Raw genomic sequence first — 15568 nt, forward strand, 5'->3', positions numbered from 1 at the left:
ATTTACACGCTAGCAGCGCTAGTGTGTTGTTACAACTACCTAAAGACTCTTTTTATTTTAAACCTTTAAAAAATCATAACTTGACTTGTGTATGTTGGATTTTTGTCGTTTTGGTCTTGTTTTGTCTAGATAAATATTTCCTATTTTTCTAAACTGGTGTTGTGTCATTTTGTAGTGTTTTCATTAAGTTACTGTGGGTGTTGGTACAAATACTTTACACCTAGCACTCTGAGGTTAAGCCTACTGCTCTGCCAAGCTACCAAGGGGGTAAGCAGGGGTTAGCTGAGGGTGATTCTCTTTTATCCTAACTAGAGTGAGGGTCCTTGCTTGAACAGGGGGTAACCTGACTGTCAACCAAAGACCCCATTTCTAACAGTTTACAAAAAAAAAACACATTATTTGTACTGCAAGTGATGTATGCACTGTCAGAACAACCCAGGACTAAGGCCCCGATTTATTTCTGGGTGGTCGAGCTGTTGTTCCGCCAAGGTGACAGAGTAAATACCTTTATCACCCTGGTGGAGGTCCCGACTGCTGAATTCATAAATGACCACTAAGCTTGCGATCTATTATAAAGCATTGCTAGGAACCACCGTCACAGCAGTTCCTGTCAATACAAAGCACAGTTCGGTGCAAGGCTGGATCAGTATGATGCAACGCTCATCAAATTGTGTTCTTTTTTATTTTCAAAAAGAAAATCCTGAGACAGCCATGGCATGGAGGGTATTATTTGTTTCTTAATGTCTCTCAGCACCAGGGGTTGCTTGGCAGTGATCAACTGTAAAAGAAATTGCTACACGTCAACCCATCCTAACTGGGCTGGCAGGCATAGCCATTTCTCCTATGGCACTTACTGCATTTAGCTGTTGAAGAGGTGTGGATATGGGTGATGGAGTAGCCACCACTATAACCAAATCCAGGTCTTGAGAACGGTTCTTCAAGTTGGCGATATGTTTCATCATTGCGACAGAGTATACTTACTGCCAACATATAAATGAAGCCCTATATGTGTTCTGTTCATCGTCTAATCTGTGAAAATTAGGTACTAAGCAATTCAGTGAGCTTGGTCCTATGTCTTTAGGGACAGCAGCCATACAAAAGATTTGTCTAACTCACCTTGAGTAACACAAGTCCCAGAGAATTGGCATGCCACTGATAACAAGGGGTGAGAGATCTAGAATCTGGACCTCAAAGTACACTCTATGCTGAGCATGAAGGCAGAAACCCTGTGCTCTAGTAAAACTGAGTGGAAGGCTTTGCAGTATTATCAAATATGCACATAGAGCTGCTATATTGTAGTGAATAGCTATTATTTATGAACATGTATGTGTATATCACCTCAACCCAAATTGCATTACCTATTGTCTCAGTCAGTACATTAGAGATGCGCTTAACGCATGTATCCAACACACCTCTGATCTACCCAGTTTGAACTCCAATGTACATCTAACAGCACTCCATACCCTACAGTAATACCACACAAAAACATTTCCATATCCAGCACAAGCAGGAAATAATCCTCTCACTTTCATGAATTCAAGCTTCTAAAGTTGTAGACATGGGAAAGTGCATCCAATGAATGATACTGTCACACTCCACATAAAAAGATATAACAGAAATATGCCAATAAATATAGCATAAGCTCCACATACAATTATGTAAACAAGACTGCACCATAGACACCAACCTGTTTCGTGATATATATGCAGATAACACCATGCTTAAATCAAGCAATACGAACTTGAATATAAACTTAAAAAAAAGTCCTTCAGCACACGCAGAAAGCCAAATAAAAAACATCCTCACAGATCGAAAAATCACACTTACTTTGCACTTGCATTAAACCACACACAAAGAGCCAGATTACAACTTTGGCGGAGGGGATTACTCCGCCCCAAAAATGAAGGATTTCCCATCCACCGTATTACAAGTTCCATTGGATATAATGGAACTTGTAATACGGCAGGCACATTTGGGATGCAGTAATCCCCTTCACCAATGTTATAATGAGGCCAAAAGTATTTAAAAATGTAAGAATGAGCAAATTCTCTAATAACTACACATAAACAATGGTGAATTGATGGATGTCATTCCCTAACCTATTGGACAGAGTGTTCACTTCTATAAAGTGTTACAATGGTTACAATGTCACAGTAATGGTGTTTGGTGCTAGACAAATGTAAATGATATAACATTTATAAAATGTCCAGTTTGCATACTGGAAACATAAAATTATTTAAAAGGAAAATATTGAAAAATGCACTGAAAGGGCCAAGTGACACAAAGTCAAATATTTGATGTTTGTGCATGCAAAATCTGCAATTTTAAGGTGAAAAGTAGCACACCGGCAGTACTGGGCTAGAAAAAGCACTGTCTGATTCATCTTCTTCAAAGACGAAAGAACTCCTACAGGAGATCATAGCACTTTCATTTGAATTGGACACTGCTTTTTTCAAGTGCGAGTGATCCTATGTATGCATTAATGGCCTACAAATGGTCTGTGCACACAACAAAATGTGACCCAATGATCTGTCTAGTGTACTGTTAGCAAAGTAAGAGAGGACATCTACAAGCCTTATTCTTGAACATACACTATAATGAGATCACCTCTCCCACAGTACTTAACTATCAGTCATTCTGTTTTTTCATGTACATTTGCTACGTTAGGAGGAATGAGAGATGGGGCTAGTAGGGTTTCAAAGCCAAGCAGCAGAACTCCAAGTAACTGCAGCGGGGCTTCCAATGTGGTCTTCTTGAAAAAAGAACAAGCTGTGAATGAGAGCAAGAAGTCAGCATGTGCAGCTATTATCATGGTGGCCTGTACTCCATACCCCACATAGATTCGGCTTAGACCACTGATTTATCAGTGCTCACCAAGAGGAGGAAATGAAGGCATACTCAGAAGATAAGTGCATACACCCACTTTCACCAGGTAAATTTTTGGTTTAAATGTTTTGAATTAAAATAAATTCCTAAGACTACTGATTCAGCTATGAAATAAAAATACACATATAGTGCCAATAAACATAAAAGCGGAACAAAACAAATCGGGCTCCATATTGAAATTACACCTTAAACCTGCTAGAGTACCAGATATAGTTTACTTAAGTATTTCTGCCATGTTCACGTGGAATGCAAAAAGAAAAAAAAGAAAAAAAGTAGTTCTCTCTTCTTCAAAAAGTCAAACCACTTTTTCTAGAAAAAGACGTCACAACTGCTGTTCAAGCCCTAGTACTCTTAAATCTGGATGCTGCTTATGCCCTACTTGATTGCCTCCCAGTCTCCACATTGGCAATCCTTTTGGGCATCTACATGCTTCAGCATGTCTCATTCAATGATCACATTCAATGATCGATCAATGATGGAACTCTATATGGCTTCCCTTGCCAGCCTACATCATTTTCAAAACCAGCTGCATGATTTCCAAAGCTGTCATGAACATTACTCTGGCTTATTTTTTGGATAAGTTAAACATCTTTGGTACATCTCAGCACACCCACTGCTGAGACACCATCAGGCTGCAGACTAAGAAGTGTAAAAAAGAGAAGACAGCAAGCCTTTTTTCAGCTATGCACAGAGGATCAGGAACAACATACCCATATCCATCAGGACCAGCCCAACGGTGCTCCAATTTATAAGAGTTCAAGACTTACCTGTTTAAGGAAAATTACATCACAATGCATTAACCATCCTGAACAAAGCTTCACTTATAGCTAGGTTTGCACTATAGAAATACCATATATATATACATACATACATACATATACATCAAAGAGGAAGGCAGGAAGTGGAGTTAAGGGAGGATAAGGGGTAGAAGAGTTGCTTCATGGAGCCAACAAAACCATCCCAATATGCACCAGAGACACATCAGACACCAAGATTTCTAGTAATACAAAGCCTTTTTAGCACTCCAGTAACTGCCTCCTTCACGCTTAGTTCTACACACTAAAGCCTGGAAACAGTAAAATGATTCCCAGGATAATGCAAGTCGGACTTCAACAAGTCTGCCCTATATCTCCACAATAGGGATCAGGCAACAATGATGGCCCCAATGTCCTAGGAAAGTCAATGTGTGATATTTTGGAGGGGAGCCCTTTTGCAGTCACGGCTCACGACAACTAGAAGGGGCTGGTCTGTGCGCGTGAGGGATGAGCACTTCCCCTTGGCCCCTTTCAAACAAGGTTTATCATCCATTTCTTGAAAAGGTTTTGCAGCTGCTGCTGCTGTTGGGGCGGGGGGTCCTCCACCCTAATGGAGGAGTCGCCCCTGCCCATTTGATCTCTTCCTTAGGGTAGGGCCTGAGTGGTCCACAAAGGTCAAGTGATCTGAAAATAAGAGCTGCATCACCAGAGATATATCCTCTATGGTGACTCTTAGATGTGTTCTCTTCACATATTCAATGACCTCTGTTGCAGAGTCAAGCTGTATCAAAACCCCAGTTCGATCTTTGGAAACAACAGATGGCTCATTCCCAAGATTCATTATAACAGAGGTGCCCTCCACATCGAACATCTGAATTTTCCTCTTCAGCATCGCAGTATCAAACACAGACACTGTATTTTTCTATTTTTCCAGAGTGATGCAACAACAGTCTACTTTTCTCTATTGTTTAAATTTTTGATCATCACTACTAGCACTGCTATCATCTTCCTCTGACATTTTCAGATTTCTCCCAGTGTCCCATTGCCAAACTTCTCTTCCAAACCACCTTCATCCTTCTGCAAAGGGACTCAAAGAAATCCTGCTCTCCTTTATTAAGGATTTGTCTGACCTTCCTACTAAGTGTTCAGTTTATTGTGCGTTATGCAGCAGGAGGGCCCCTTAATCTTGCACAATCCCCCCTCACTTGCTTGAGGTATTTTAGAGTATGATAATCTTGTTTATGCCACCACCCACTGGATGTAAATAGAAGGGAGCTCTGTTCCTCCACTGAAAAGACATCAGAGATCCACACTAGGCCCGAGTCTCACCTTATTCTCACAGGTCACAGCTGTCTCTCAATGCTCCTGGTGTGGCTTCCCCCTTCTCGCTAAACCTCTCAGTCACGTGGAGCTACCTTTTTCTGCCTTTGCCTCAGTGATTGCCTGCTTTCTCTAGCAGCCAAGAGCATAGGATGCTACAAACAGGATTGTACCAGAGATAAAATGACTTCAAACTGGTGTAGTATCCCCAGAGCAGTTCTGATCCACCAGGTACCTCTAGTGGTAGCAGCAGTTCACAAAGAAAAAGCCTTTCTGTGGTCTGCTCGAGCCCTCACATAGTACACCTTAAATAAGGAGGTGGGCACCAATGTGTGCGGCAAAATATGCTTTTCCTAATGCCGCCAATAACATTTATACATTTTTATTGGACCACAGTAGAACGAAATGGACCATTATTTGGGCATTACACAAAGCTTAATTTGCAAAACATGTGTACAATAATGCAAGGTGCACCCTGCCAACTGGTCTTTATGTATAAACACTCATGCGCTAACCCATTGGTAGCAGCCAATACCCACATCCTGGAAGAATGGGTACGCTGCAAAATACTCATAGTAATATCCAAATCTGCATTATGTAAGTGTGCTGGGGCACTCCTCATTACCTCTGACAGGGGACTATTGTGTCCTCTCAAATGATGAAGACTATAACTGCCCCATATGAGGGGGTCAGGCAGAGCACTTATTGCAACTCCAATAATCCTTGTAATGACCCCCCTAAAAAGCACAATAAGAGAACCTACATGTTTTTCATTGTGAACCTTTTTACATGTTCTTCAAATAACATACACCCTCATTTACTTTCAATGACTGATCCCACCTTGGAGTGTGTGACTTGACTTGACGCTCACATGAGCTGCTGCATATCTTTACCATGTAACCCTAACAGGAAAACAGTAGTACTAATTATTTTCTGTAATATACAAAAAAAAGGTTGGCTAAAGAGATTTCATCTGCTCTGACAAAGGTATAAGCATAAGTAGTTGTCTGAACCTAAATTATAGCCTCCATAGTTTCTAGCAAAAATGTTATACTTTCAAATAATAATCACAAAGAGAAATATGTAAAATGGAAAGCATGGCCACTGTTTACTCTATGCTAACCTCATGAGGGTCATCCAAGCATAGCTCACTTTATGACTGAATTGAGTAAGCATAATTGAACACATTCAGTGACTGAATTTGAAAATAGACCTGTAATAGGCATTTCATTGGAGTAAAACTGCCCTACCGTTAACTACAAATCCAGGAATGTACAATGCAGGACTCCCCGCTTTCCTGGTGCTCAATGGGTCATCAGTGTTTTTCCCATGGACACGGACTTTCAAGTTGTATCTGCCATCTCCATTGTAAGAATAAAAGAACTTAGAGTATATTCCATCATTCTTTGCAATATCAGCACCTGGAGGAAAATATGTTACAGTTATGTACAGAGCAATTTAACTGCCAAAGTGAAACAATATGCATTAGTGGATGTTTAATTAATAATCAAATAAAATATGAAACAACAGAAACAACTAGAAACTATACAATACAATTTTAGTATGGGAAGGTGCAAAAAACAAATAATATCACTTATTCCAAAATAAAATGATATACTATGACAACAGAAAGAAAAAACCCAAAACTCAATAGTCCAAAATGAATACTTACAACATTTATGTTATGCAATGGTGTATACAATGGGTAGGCTTTATCAGATACATGATTAGGTGATGTGTTGCATAAGGTTATGTACTATTTCCCCAATAGAAAAATTCAAGTTTTGTCAGCATCTTTTCTTTAGACTGTTGAAAACGCAAAACACTTGCGTTACTTGATATTAATGCTAAATAAGCTGCCTTTAATGATGCTAAATATGTATAATAATGGGCCATATGATGGCAATTTTTTAGCTTTCTAGAAACTGAGAAGATTCTATGTATAAGTGTATACATGGTATATTAAATTATGCTGTGGTGGGGTCTGGATGCTACTGATCTCACTACAGTAGCTCAGACCTAATGTGCAAAATGATTGATAAGCTGATACAGAACACTCATGTTCAGTGGCTCCTCCTTCTAGGTGTGACAAAAATGTGATCTTTGACTATGAGCCTTTTTAGTGGGGACTCATCCATTAGAGTGAGTAAAAAGCTGCTTCCTAATCAAAACTATATTGTATGTTGCGGCATAGTGAAGCCCCACCCCCTCACTATTCCAGATTCAGGGAAGGCACAACTACACAGATTCAATTATTTTTTACGCCCCTTAACTTTGAGCTGTGGCTTGCAGGTCATAAAACAGAAGCAGGGCCTATCAAATAATACTTAAATTACAAAAAATAGATAGCATAGCACAGTTATCGATGAGGGTCAAGGAGGGGCTATGAACCAAACATGGCTACAGAGAGTAAGATAAAAGATAGCAATTACAAATAAACAATGTGGGAGGCAGGTGGAATGAGAGTGCTGAAGAAGGAAAGGAGAATGGAAAGAAGGAAAGAAAGATGGGTACAAAATAAAGCAAACAGCAGTAAAAGTATTGCCACTGCTAAAACCTACCTGCACGTCGAGGAACTCCACGCCAGAGGTTGTCTTGCTGTGTTTTATCTCCCTCTTCTGTAGGTGCACCAAGAACTGTGAAAGCCTCAAACTCACTGACCCGCTGGACAAAACACCTAGGCACCCGAGCCCCCAGCCCAAGTCCATTGAAACCAATGGTGCCACTGTGGTTCTGAGACCCTCAAAAGCTAAGCCCTGATTTGGGGTCTGCCGGACTGGACCCCCAGTCTCTATTTCCAGCCTTTTTCATGCAGGTACTTTTCCCATTGACTTTAGCATGTAGCATTTGAGACTACCACTGCTGGAAGCACCTCTGTTCCCGGACACACCAGGGCAGGTAAACTTAAACCGTTGGTGCTTTCTTGAACCTTGCCCCCTACTTACCTTAAGTCCAGAACAGCAGTCCTGCATGTCATTTGCAAGTGACCATATGAAGTGTATGCTTCTCCACTATTACAACATAACCACATTTGAGACTCATGCCCCAACTCTGACAGCTGTATTTTCTATGTTTCGGAAAATCGCTAAGTTATTAAGTGCTTGCCTGATCTGGAAGATCTTGGTGTCTAAATTAATATAAAATTGTATGTTGTTTTTACAAACTGGTGTCCAATTTCCTTATTGAGAGTGTGTCTCATTCATTGAATCTGTGTGTACAACAAGTGCCCAACACTCCCCTTTGATGAGCCTAGGAATCCTCGATCTCACTATCCCAAAGAGAGCACCTTGGATTGTTAAAGCAATCCTCTGTACACTAATGAGAGATACTTGGACTCTCTGCACAGTGTACCTCATTTTAGTACACTATAGAGAGACAGCTTCCTACATCAGGGCTATTCCTAAATACTAGAGTGCTGTCTAGACCGTTATAGTTTTTTGAATGACACATTGCAACAAATGATTTGAGTCGTATTAACATTTAACCTGTTATCTGGATATTATTGAATCCAGTCACAGCTAGTCAAACTACAATAAGTCTTGAGTATCAAATGTCTATATCTCTACATATAGTTATATGGAACCATTTATACTGCTTAATGGCTGAATTAGACATTGCTGTTTCAGTCTGACAATAAATAATTCCTTAAGTGGGGAAACAACACTTGGATGGCTTGCAACCTGATATGTACCACATAGCACCACATTAGGCGCATGGGAGTGGTCATGTGTGTACACATCAATAGGTTAAACAAGGATTTGCAATACAATGGGTGTCACATTTGCTCAAGTTAGAGCTATTAACTTTGTAAACTCCTAACCAGACTTTTCTTACCACATAATTTGGAAATGAAAAATAAGACAGCTTCACAGAAGCGAGCCGATTCAAAGCTTCATGGCCGACATAAGCGTCAGCATGAAGGAGACACACAAAAGGAAATAGATGTTTGCTCGCAGTCAAACATATCGGGAAAAGAGCAATTAGCCACGTAACAGGGTTGATGTCTAAGGCGGGAATAATACCTCCCCAAGGAGAGACAAATGTAAAGCATTTACCAATGATAATGAATTAATTTTAAAGGGCAAGCCCATGAACGAGCGATAGTAATGGGCGTGAGGTGGGTGAGGTTAAAAGCCCACATAGATAACAACACGTCGGAAAAGCAGTGCTTGTGCGCTGCTATGCTCAACCCAAAAAATAATCAGTTGCGAGCTTTGCACCTGATTCCGAGGGCACCATAGCGTCTCCATCTGAGGCTGCTTGCTGTGCTTTCTCACCACAATGGCGATGAGAGTAGAAATGGAACCCGTGCTACCTGTTCTGCTCATTACTGGGCCTTTTTATCTATACTGAATCAATGGCTGCTCCCTCTCACCTTCCTCACTACCATTGCAAACAGCAACCAATGTGTCATGCAATTTGTTGGGAGTGCTCCCTGCCTGCAGCTTTTGACATCCACATCATCAGAAAGTATATCTCAGTGAAAAGTACCAGTGGGAGTACCCTCTTGTGACTGACTAGGGGCACCACACTGACTTCTGAAATAAGAGTAGCAGTATGATGGAAATACAAGTCAAATGTGGTGGGGTGAGAAAAATTATACACATATAGCAAATAAGGACTGCACAGAAGCAAAACAGCAAAAGAAAACATCCACAAGGAGTCAAAAGAGAGAGAACAAGAGTAAAGAATAAGAAAAGTAAAGGAACTACTTACACCCATGAACAAAGATGGGCAAATACCTGAAACAAAAGTCAACACCTCATTGTCCACCCATGGAGTGTGGTGTTTCTGCTCAAGAAACACTCCTAACCCCAGCAGCCACTCATCCGGCAGCTGAGGGTGCAGCTCAAGCACCCATTCATATCAGAAATATGGACCCATTCATGTCAGGAAGTTCACATGCAACGTAATTGCATTCAGTGAGCTTGCTGCACCACAGATACTGCCCCTTTGTGCTGCAACAAGACAAGCAAACCCGAAGATAAAATAATCATTACTACTCTATTACATAGGAAGAGAAATCTACAAACAGTTTCAAAATCAAAATTGTAACAAACTTTTCACTATGGGTAGGTTGCACGAAGTAGCAGATGTCCACACCACCACAATGCATACAGTCATGGTGAAAATGGAACTCAGAGAGCGATAGGATGCCCCCAACAAATAAAGACAGAAACAACTGATGGAGTCCATACTAAACTGAAACCCAAGACCCCTCCAGCTAAAGATAAAAGCAACACAAAAACTGTGAGAAATTGAGATGCAGAATGAGATGCCACACTTCAGTGGCCTTACACTAAGGGCTGGAGCACCACGTTATGAGATCAACCACTAGATCAAAAAATTGTTAAGATGAAACAGTATTTCTGGTCTCAGCAACAGGCCAAAGGTAAAAAAAACAAACACCAATCCCCCAAGTGTGAAGTTGCTAATCATGACGAAGGTCACAGTGCTCATAGACTATCAGTCAATGCATTCAGTGAGCTTGCTGCACCACAGATACTGCCCCTTTGTGCTGCAACAAGACAAGCAAACCCGAAGATAAAATAATCATTACTACTCTATTACATAGGAAGAGAAATCTACAAACAGTTTCAAAATCAAAATTGTAACAAACTTTTCACTATGGGTAGGTTGCACGAAGTAGCAGATGTCCACACCACCACAATGCATACAGTCATGGTGAAAATGGAACTCAGAGAGCGATAGGATGCCCCCAACAAATAAAGACAGAAACAACTGATGGAGTCCATACTAAACTGAAACCCAAGACCCCTCCAGCTAAAGATAAAAGCAACACAAAAACTGTGAGAAATTGAGATGCAGAATGAGATGCCACACTTCAGTGGCCTTACACTAAGGGCTGGAGCACCACGTTATGAGATCAACCACTAGATCAAAAAATTGTTAAGATGAAACAGTATTTCTGGTCTCAGCAACAGGCCAAAGGTAAAAAAAACAAACACCAATCCCCCAAGTGTGAAGTTGCTAATCATGACGAAGGTCACAGTGCTCATAGACTATCAGTCAATGTGATAGACAGGTAACAATTTGACCTGAACCCCGGCCCTCACGCAAACAAGTTCAATTGCCAGTCATTGGTATTTTCATACCCCCTATTCAGCATAATGATCAAAGGACAACAATGGAATTCGTTATCATTGACAACGGCAGAGGCACCCTTCTAAGCTGCACTACTGCAGAGGCACTTGGCCTTGTTCACTCAAGTATAAACACCAAATAGATTGATGCCATTGTCCATGACTTTCAACACCTCTTTGTGGGATTAGGGAATTTGAAAGGGACGTCAGACAAGCACAACAGCAACTAAACTATCAAGCCAGTTGCCCTAAAACACAGATGAGTCTCCTTTCACCTGAAGATGAGAGTGGAACATGAAATGGAGTCCCTTGAACAGATAGAAGTAATTGAGAAAATCACGGGGCCTCAACTCTGGGTTTTCATGGGAATATTTATAGACATGAAGCTGCCCAATGTGGCTAGCCGCATTGAACGAACATGGCCCAGGGGCAGTGATAGCATGGCAAAACAAGGAGGAATGCTTTTATTTGCAGCACAAATAGAATAAGCAAAATGCTGCGCTGCATCACTTTGGAATAAATCAGGGCCATAATGTCTAATTTTGAGTTTGGTGGACAAAGTGCTCAGTCACAAAAGTGACAGAGTACCCTGTCTGCCAAACTCTCTGTCCACCCACCCTGTTTTGAGTCGATCAGACTGACAGGAGTAAATCAACAGAGTAAAATTTACTCAAGCAGGCTAAAACCTAATTTAATGCCACAAGAGAATACAGGCTTTCAGGAGGTAGGCAAACCAACCAACCACCCTATTTAGGTAAACCTACAGAAAAGGCCTGATTCATAAATTGCACTTTTAGCATGGTTTGTAGTAATACACACATACTACAAAACGTACAGTATTTTGTAGCACTACATCCATACTGCAAAACTTACTACGAAGTCTTATTCATAAACTAAACTTTTCTAGACACTTACACTTTTAAGTTAAGTGTAATACTTTTTAAAATTCACAAACTGCACTTTTGTAGTAACTGACACTTTTGCAGTATGTCCCTACCTCAATTATTTTCTATGAGAGGATGTTGCAGTATCAGTGGTAGGCAATGTGAAGTGCTGAGCGTACTACAAAAGTGTGAATAACTATAAATGTGCATTTTGTGAACACCAAAAAGTTGTCAACTTACTCAAAAGTCAACTTACTCAAAAGTGTAAGTTATCTTTGTGACTCAGGCTTACATTTATAAATTCATAGTTTGCCTCTAACCATTTGGAAACAACTGAATTTCCATTTATGTCTGAATATGGGTGACTTGAATATGCGTTAGAAATGTTGCAGCTCTCGCATTGTAGCTCAATTTTACTGGACATGAATAACAATGTATGTTGAAGACATGTTGTAAATGTAAGACGTGCTCAGCTAACAGGTCTATTAGTAAGTCTTGAAATACAGAGGCTTATTTACAAGCCCCTTGCACCACTGTTGTGAAATTGTTTTGCTGCAACTATGGCTCAAAGCAGTCCCCTACAGTGTGCCATATTTACACACTTGCACAATGATACCATTGAACCAGTCTGTAAAACCATGTGCCACATCATACCTGCACAAGGTATAATGTATACAAGGTAGGCGTTACCCCGTTAGAAGCCATGCAGAACTTCCCTCTCACACACATGCACACAAAACCATCTAGCCACATAGACATCTGAATTTCTCACCCAAAACAAACATTCTTTTGGGCAGGGATCATAAGATATTCTATTATACACTAGTACACAGACACATATTGGAGATAAGGAGCGGAATCTGGACTGAACCAAATGAAAGGGTGATTCTGTCAGACAATCTCCAGCCCAAAGCATGCGAACATATTTTCACTGTATGAGGACTGTTTCAGAGATACTCTTAGTATCCATACATTATTCATGGCGAGGGATTGCTGATGGTCAAGGTGCAAGCTTCTGTTGGCCAATAATTATAACAGCAAAATCTCAAATCAGTCCAAATTATTAAGCATAGAAAAGTATTAATTAACATAGATTTTGAGAATTAGGTCTTTTGCTGGTAGTAAATATCTCTTATCACTTGTCACTAATCCCAGTCACTGTAGCTTCTACAGTGTAAATAAGGTAAGTATTAATGATAGAAAAAATCAAATGTATGGGCAACAATGTTAAATTTGAGACCAGGCAAGAACCATATTAATGGTTTCTCAAACTGTGGTGAATAACGTGCTGTTCAATGCAGTTTTCTGTTATATTTTAAACAAGCACTGACAAAACCGATGGGTCTCACCTGTGAGGGCTATTGGCAATGTTTTGTAGCAATGATGTCAGCACCATGTATGCTTTGCAGTGTGCCTAAAACTAATTTAGAAAAACACTATGATGAAGACAGAGCTAATGCACTTTTTTTCCAAAAAAGAAAATTAGCGCAGGATGTCTCAAAGTTTTTTTTTATATTTTTAGCCATGCTACACAGCAGTCACACTGCTATACAACATGGCTACAAATCATTGCCAAAGCCAGCAATGTCCATGCTGTACAGCAGGCACAAAAGGCAGTAGCAGAGCCAATAGTGTCAAAAGTGAGACCTATTGGCTTTGCAAATGCTTCTCTGAACAACACATCTGTTATTCTGGGAATATCAGTTAATCACCCCCTGCGTGGAAAGAAATATGACAATTGGTAAAAACTCATATCACATAAAAAAGCAATTCTGCCAATGTTCATGTCTTAATGAAAATACATTTGGAAGCAGATACCTCAGTTCTCACAATACAAGCAGTTACAATTTGTTGTCACAATAAACATCCATTTCAAAGAAGAAAAGGGCTTGTTTGATGTGGGTGTGGCATAGCTAAAAATGGCAGGAAGGTTGACTGGGAAGAAATGAAAACGGTTGTACCTCAATCACAGTCTGATGAGTGGAAAGATAGAAATCAAGTTGCTCTAGCCAAAAGAAGTGAAAGTGAAGCAAGCGCATGCATTCCATTTAAAAGTCAGTAAACAGAAGTGACAATGAAGTCAACGAATGTTAAGCTTTGGGTGGCTTCAAGCACTTTGTTGTATGCAATATCTCTTGCAAGCGAGAGCACATGCAGAGCAGGCAGTGTCAAAGGTGAGACCTAAAAGGAAGTTCACAGGTGAGACCTAAAAGGAAGTGCAAACCAACATTTGCTACTCTACCTATAACACCCTGCAAGCAGAGCCAAATTGTTTATTGCCCTTCATGTACAAACTGCAGTAGATTGAGCAGTTCAGAATGAGTAGCCTCTTACAATTAATAGAAATGATTTTAGCCAGCAGGCATTTATGGCATTGTAACTATAGTACAAATTATGCTTTATGTTTGTGGACAACAATTACAAGAAGAGTCATGTACATGCCTCTGTGTATATGTATGCTCCTAAGTAAAAGGTTGACTTATTTTAATGAGATTTTCTGATATAGATCAAATGAAGCATTTCGTGCCTCATGTTGCCAATGCCAAAATATGCATTTTCTTGTTCAAAGGAACAGTTCTACATTGAAATAATTTAAAGAAGGCTGTACCATTTTCTTTAATTGTAGTTGTTTTGTATTAGGTGATTTTTTAGTTCGACATCAGTATTTACACTCTTAAGAGTGAAAGAGTTAAACTAACCCCTGTTGTTCTACTATCATCCATTGTTGACAATCTGGTTAAGTTGTGTACTTCAATTACACAAGTGAATTATCGTTCATTCTCAATGTCAATTATTAATAAATACATGTTTTTATTTGCTAGTGTCCCCATTAAGCATTATAACAAGTAAGAGAATATAAAATTGAATATTCAAGACAGGTTGTCTATGTCATGGTTGTAATATTACTCTGTGATGTAGGGCAGAAAAATACTCTAAACATCTGGAGTACAACTTATGCAGGTGGTTACGCAAGAGACATTGACTTCATAATCATCGTACTTAATTAGGATGCAATTCAACTGCACATTACAAATCCGGAAAGTATGTTAATATTTATAATGTATAATTTGTTTTAATAAATCATAATGAAGATCCAATTCATCTTTCCCCTCTGCACAATCCTACCATCACATAAAACTTACATAAAGAAATGTAGAAAGGCATTTTTACATTACCTGAACCATCATCAACAAGATCCAGTGTAACTGGTTTTCCATGTGTCAGTTCAATAATTGCAGTCACATTTGCACCCAAGACAGGTGTAAAACCTTGGCTTACATCTGCATATACGACCATCGGATTTGGAAAATTGACTGTGTCTTGACTCATGTGGGCATTGACAGTAATAGGTGGCACATTGCTATTTGCTGCACGAGATGTCACAACCATACTGTAAACTTGAGTGGCTGCAAGGGTATTGTTGAATATGTATGTCCATTCACCAGACTAAAAGCAAAAACAAACATAAAAGTAAAACTAGGGTCATTTAGAACCCCGCCCATGTAAATGTTTTCATCATAATTTCAAGAAAATATTTCTAAAGAAGCACCACATATTGTCAACTACACGTAACCTCAAGAGTTAAACTTTGATTTCTCTTCACTGATGATGTGAGCAG

General features: G+C 39.8%; 1 protein-coding gene across 1 annotated transcript in view; it reads right to left on the bottom strand.

Annotated features, from left to right (window-relative positions):
• LOC138293113 (calcium-activated chloride channel regulator 1-like) overlaps nucleotides 1-15568 on the bottom strand; it is a 102294-nt gene that overhangs the window by 30696 nt on the left and 56030 nt on the right. Inside the window, exons 11-12 of the mRNA XM_069232131.1 lie at nucleotides 15126-15396; nucleotides 6212-6382 (exon numbers count right to left, since the gene is read on the bottom strand). Of these exons, the coding sequence (XP_069088232.1) occupies nucleotides 6212-6382; nucleotides 15126-15396 (442 nt within the window). The remainder of the gene's footprint in view (nucleotides 1-6211; nucleotides 6383-15125; nucleotides 15397-15568) is intronic.

This window comes from Pleurodeles waltl, chromosome 4_2, assembly GCF_031143425.1.
Source record: "Pleurodeles waltl isolate 20211129_DDA chromosome 4_2, aPleWal1.hap1.20221129, whole genome shotgun sequence".
NCBI classification, from domain to species: Eukaryota; Metazoa; Chordata; class Amphibia; order Caudata; family Salamandridae; genus Pleurodeles; species Pleurodeles waltl.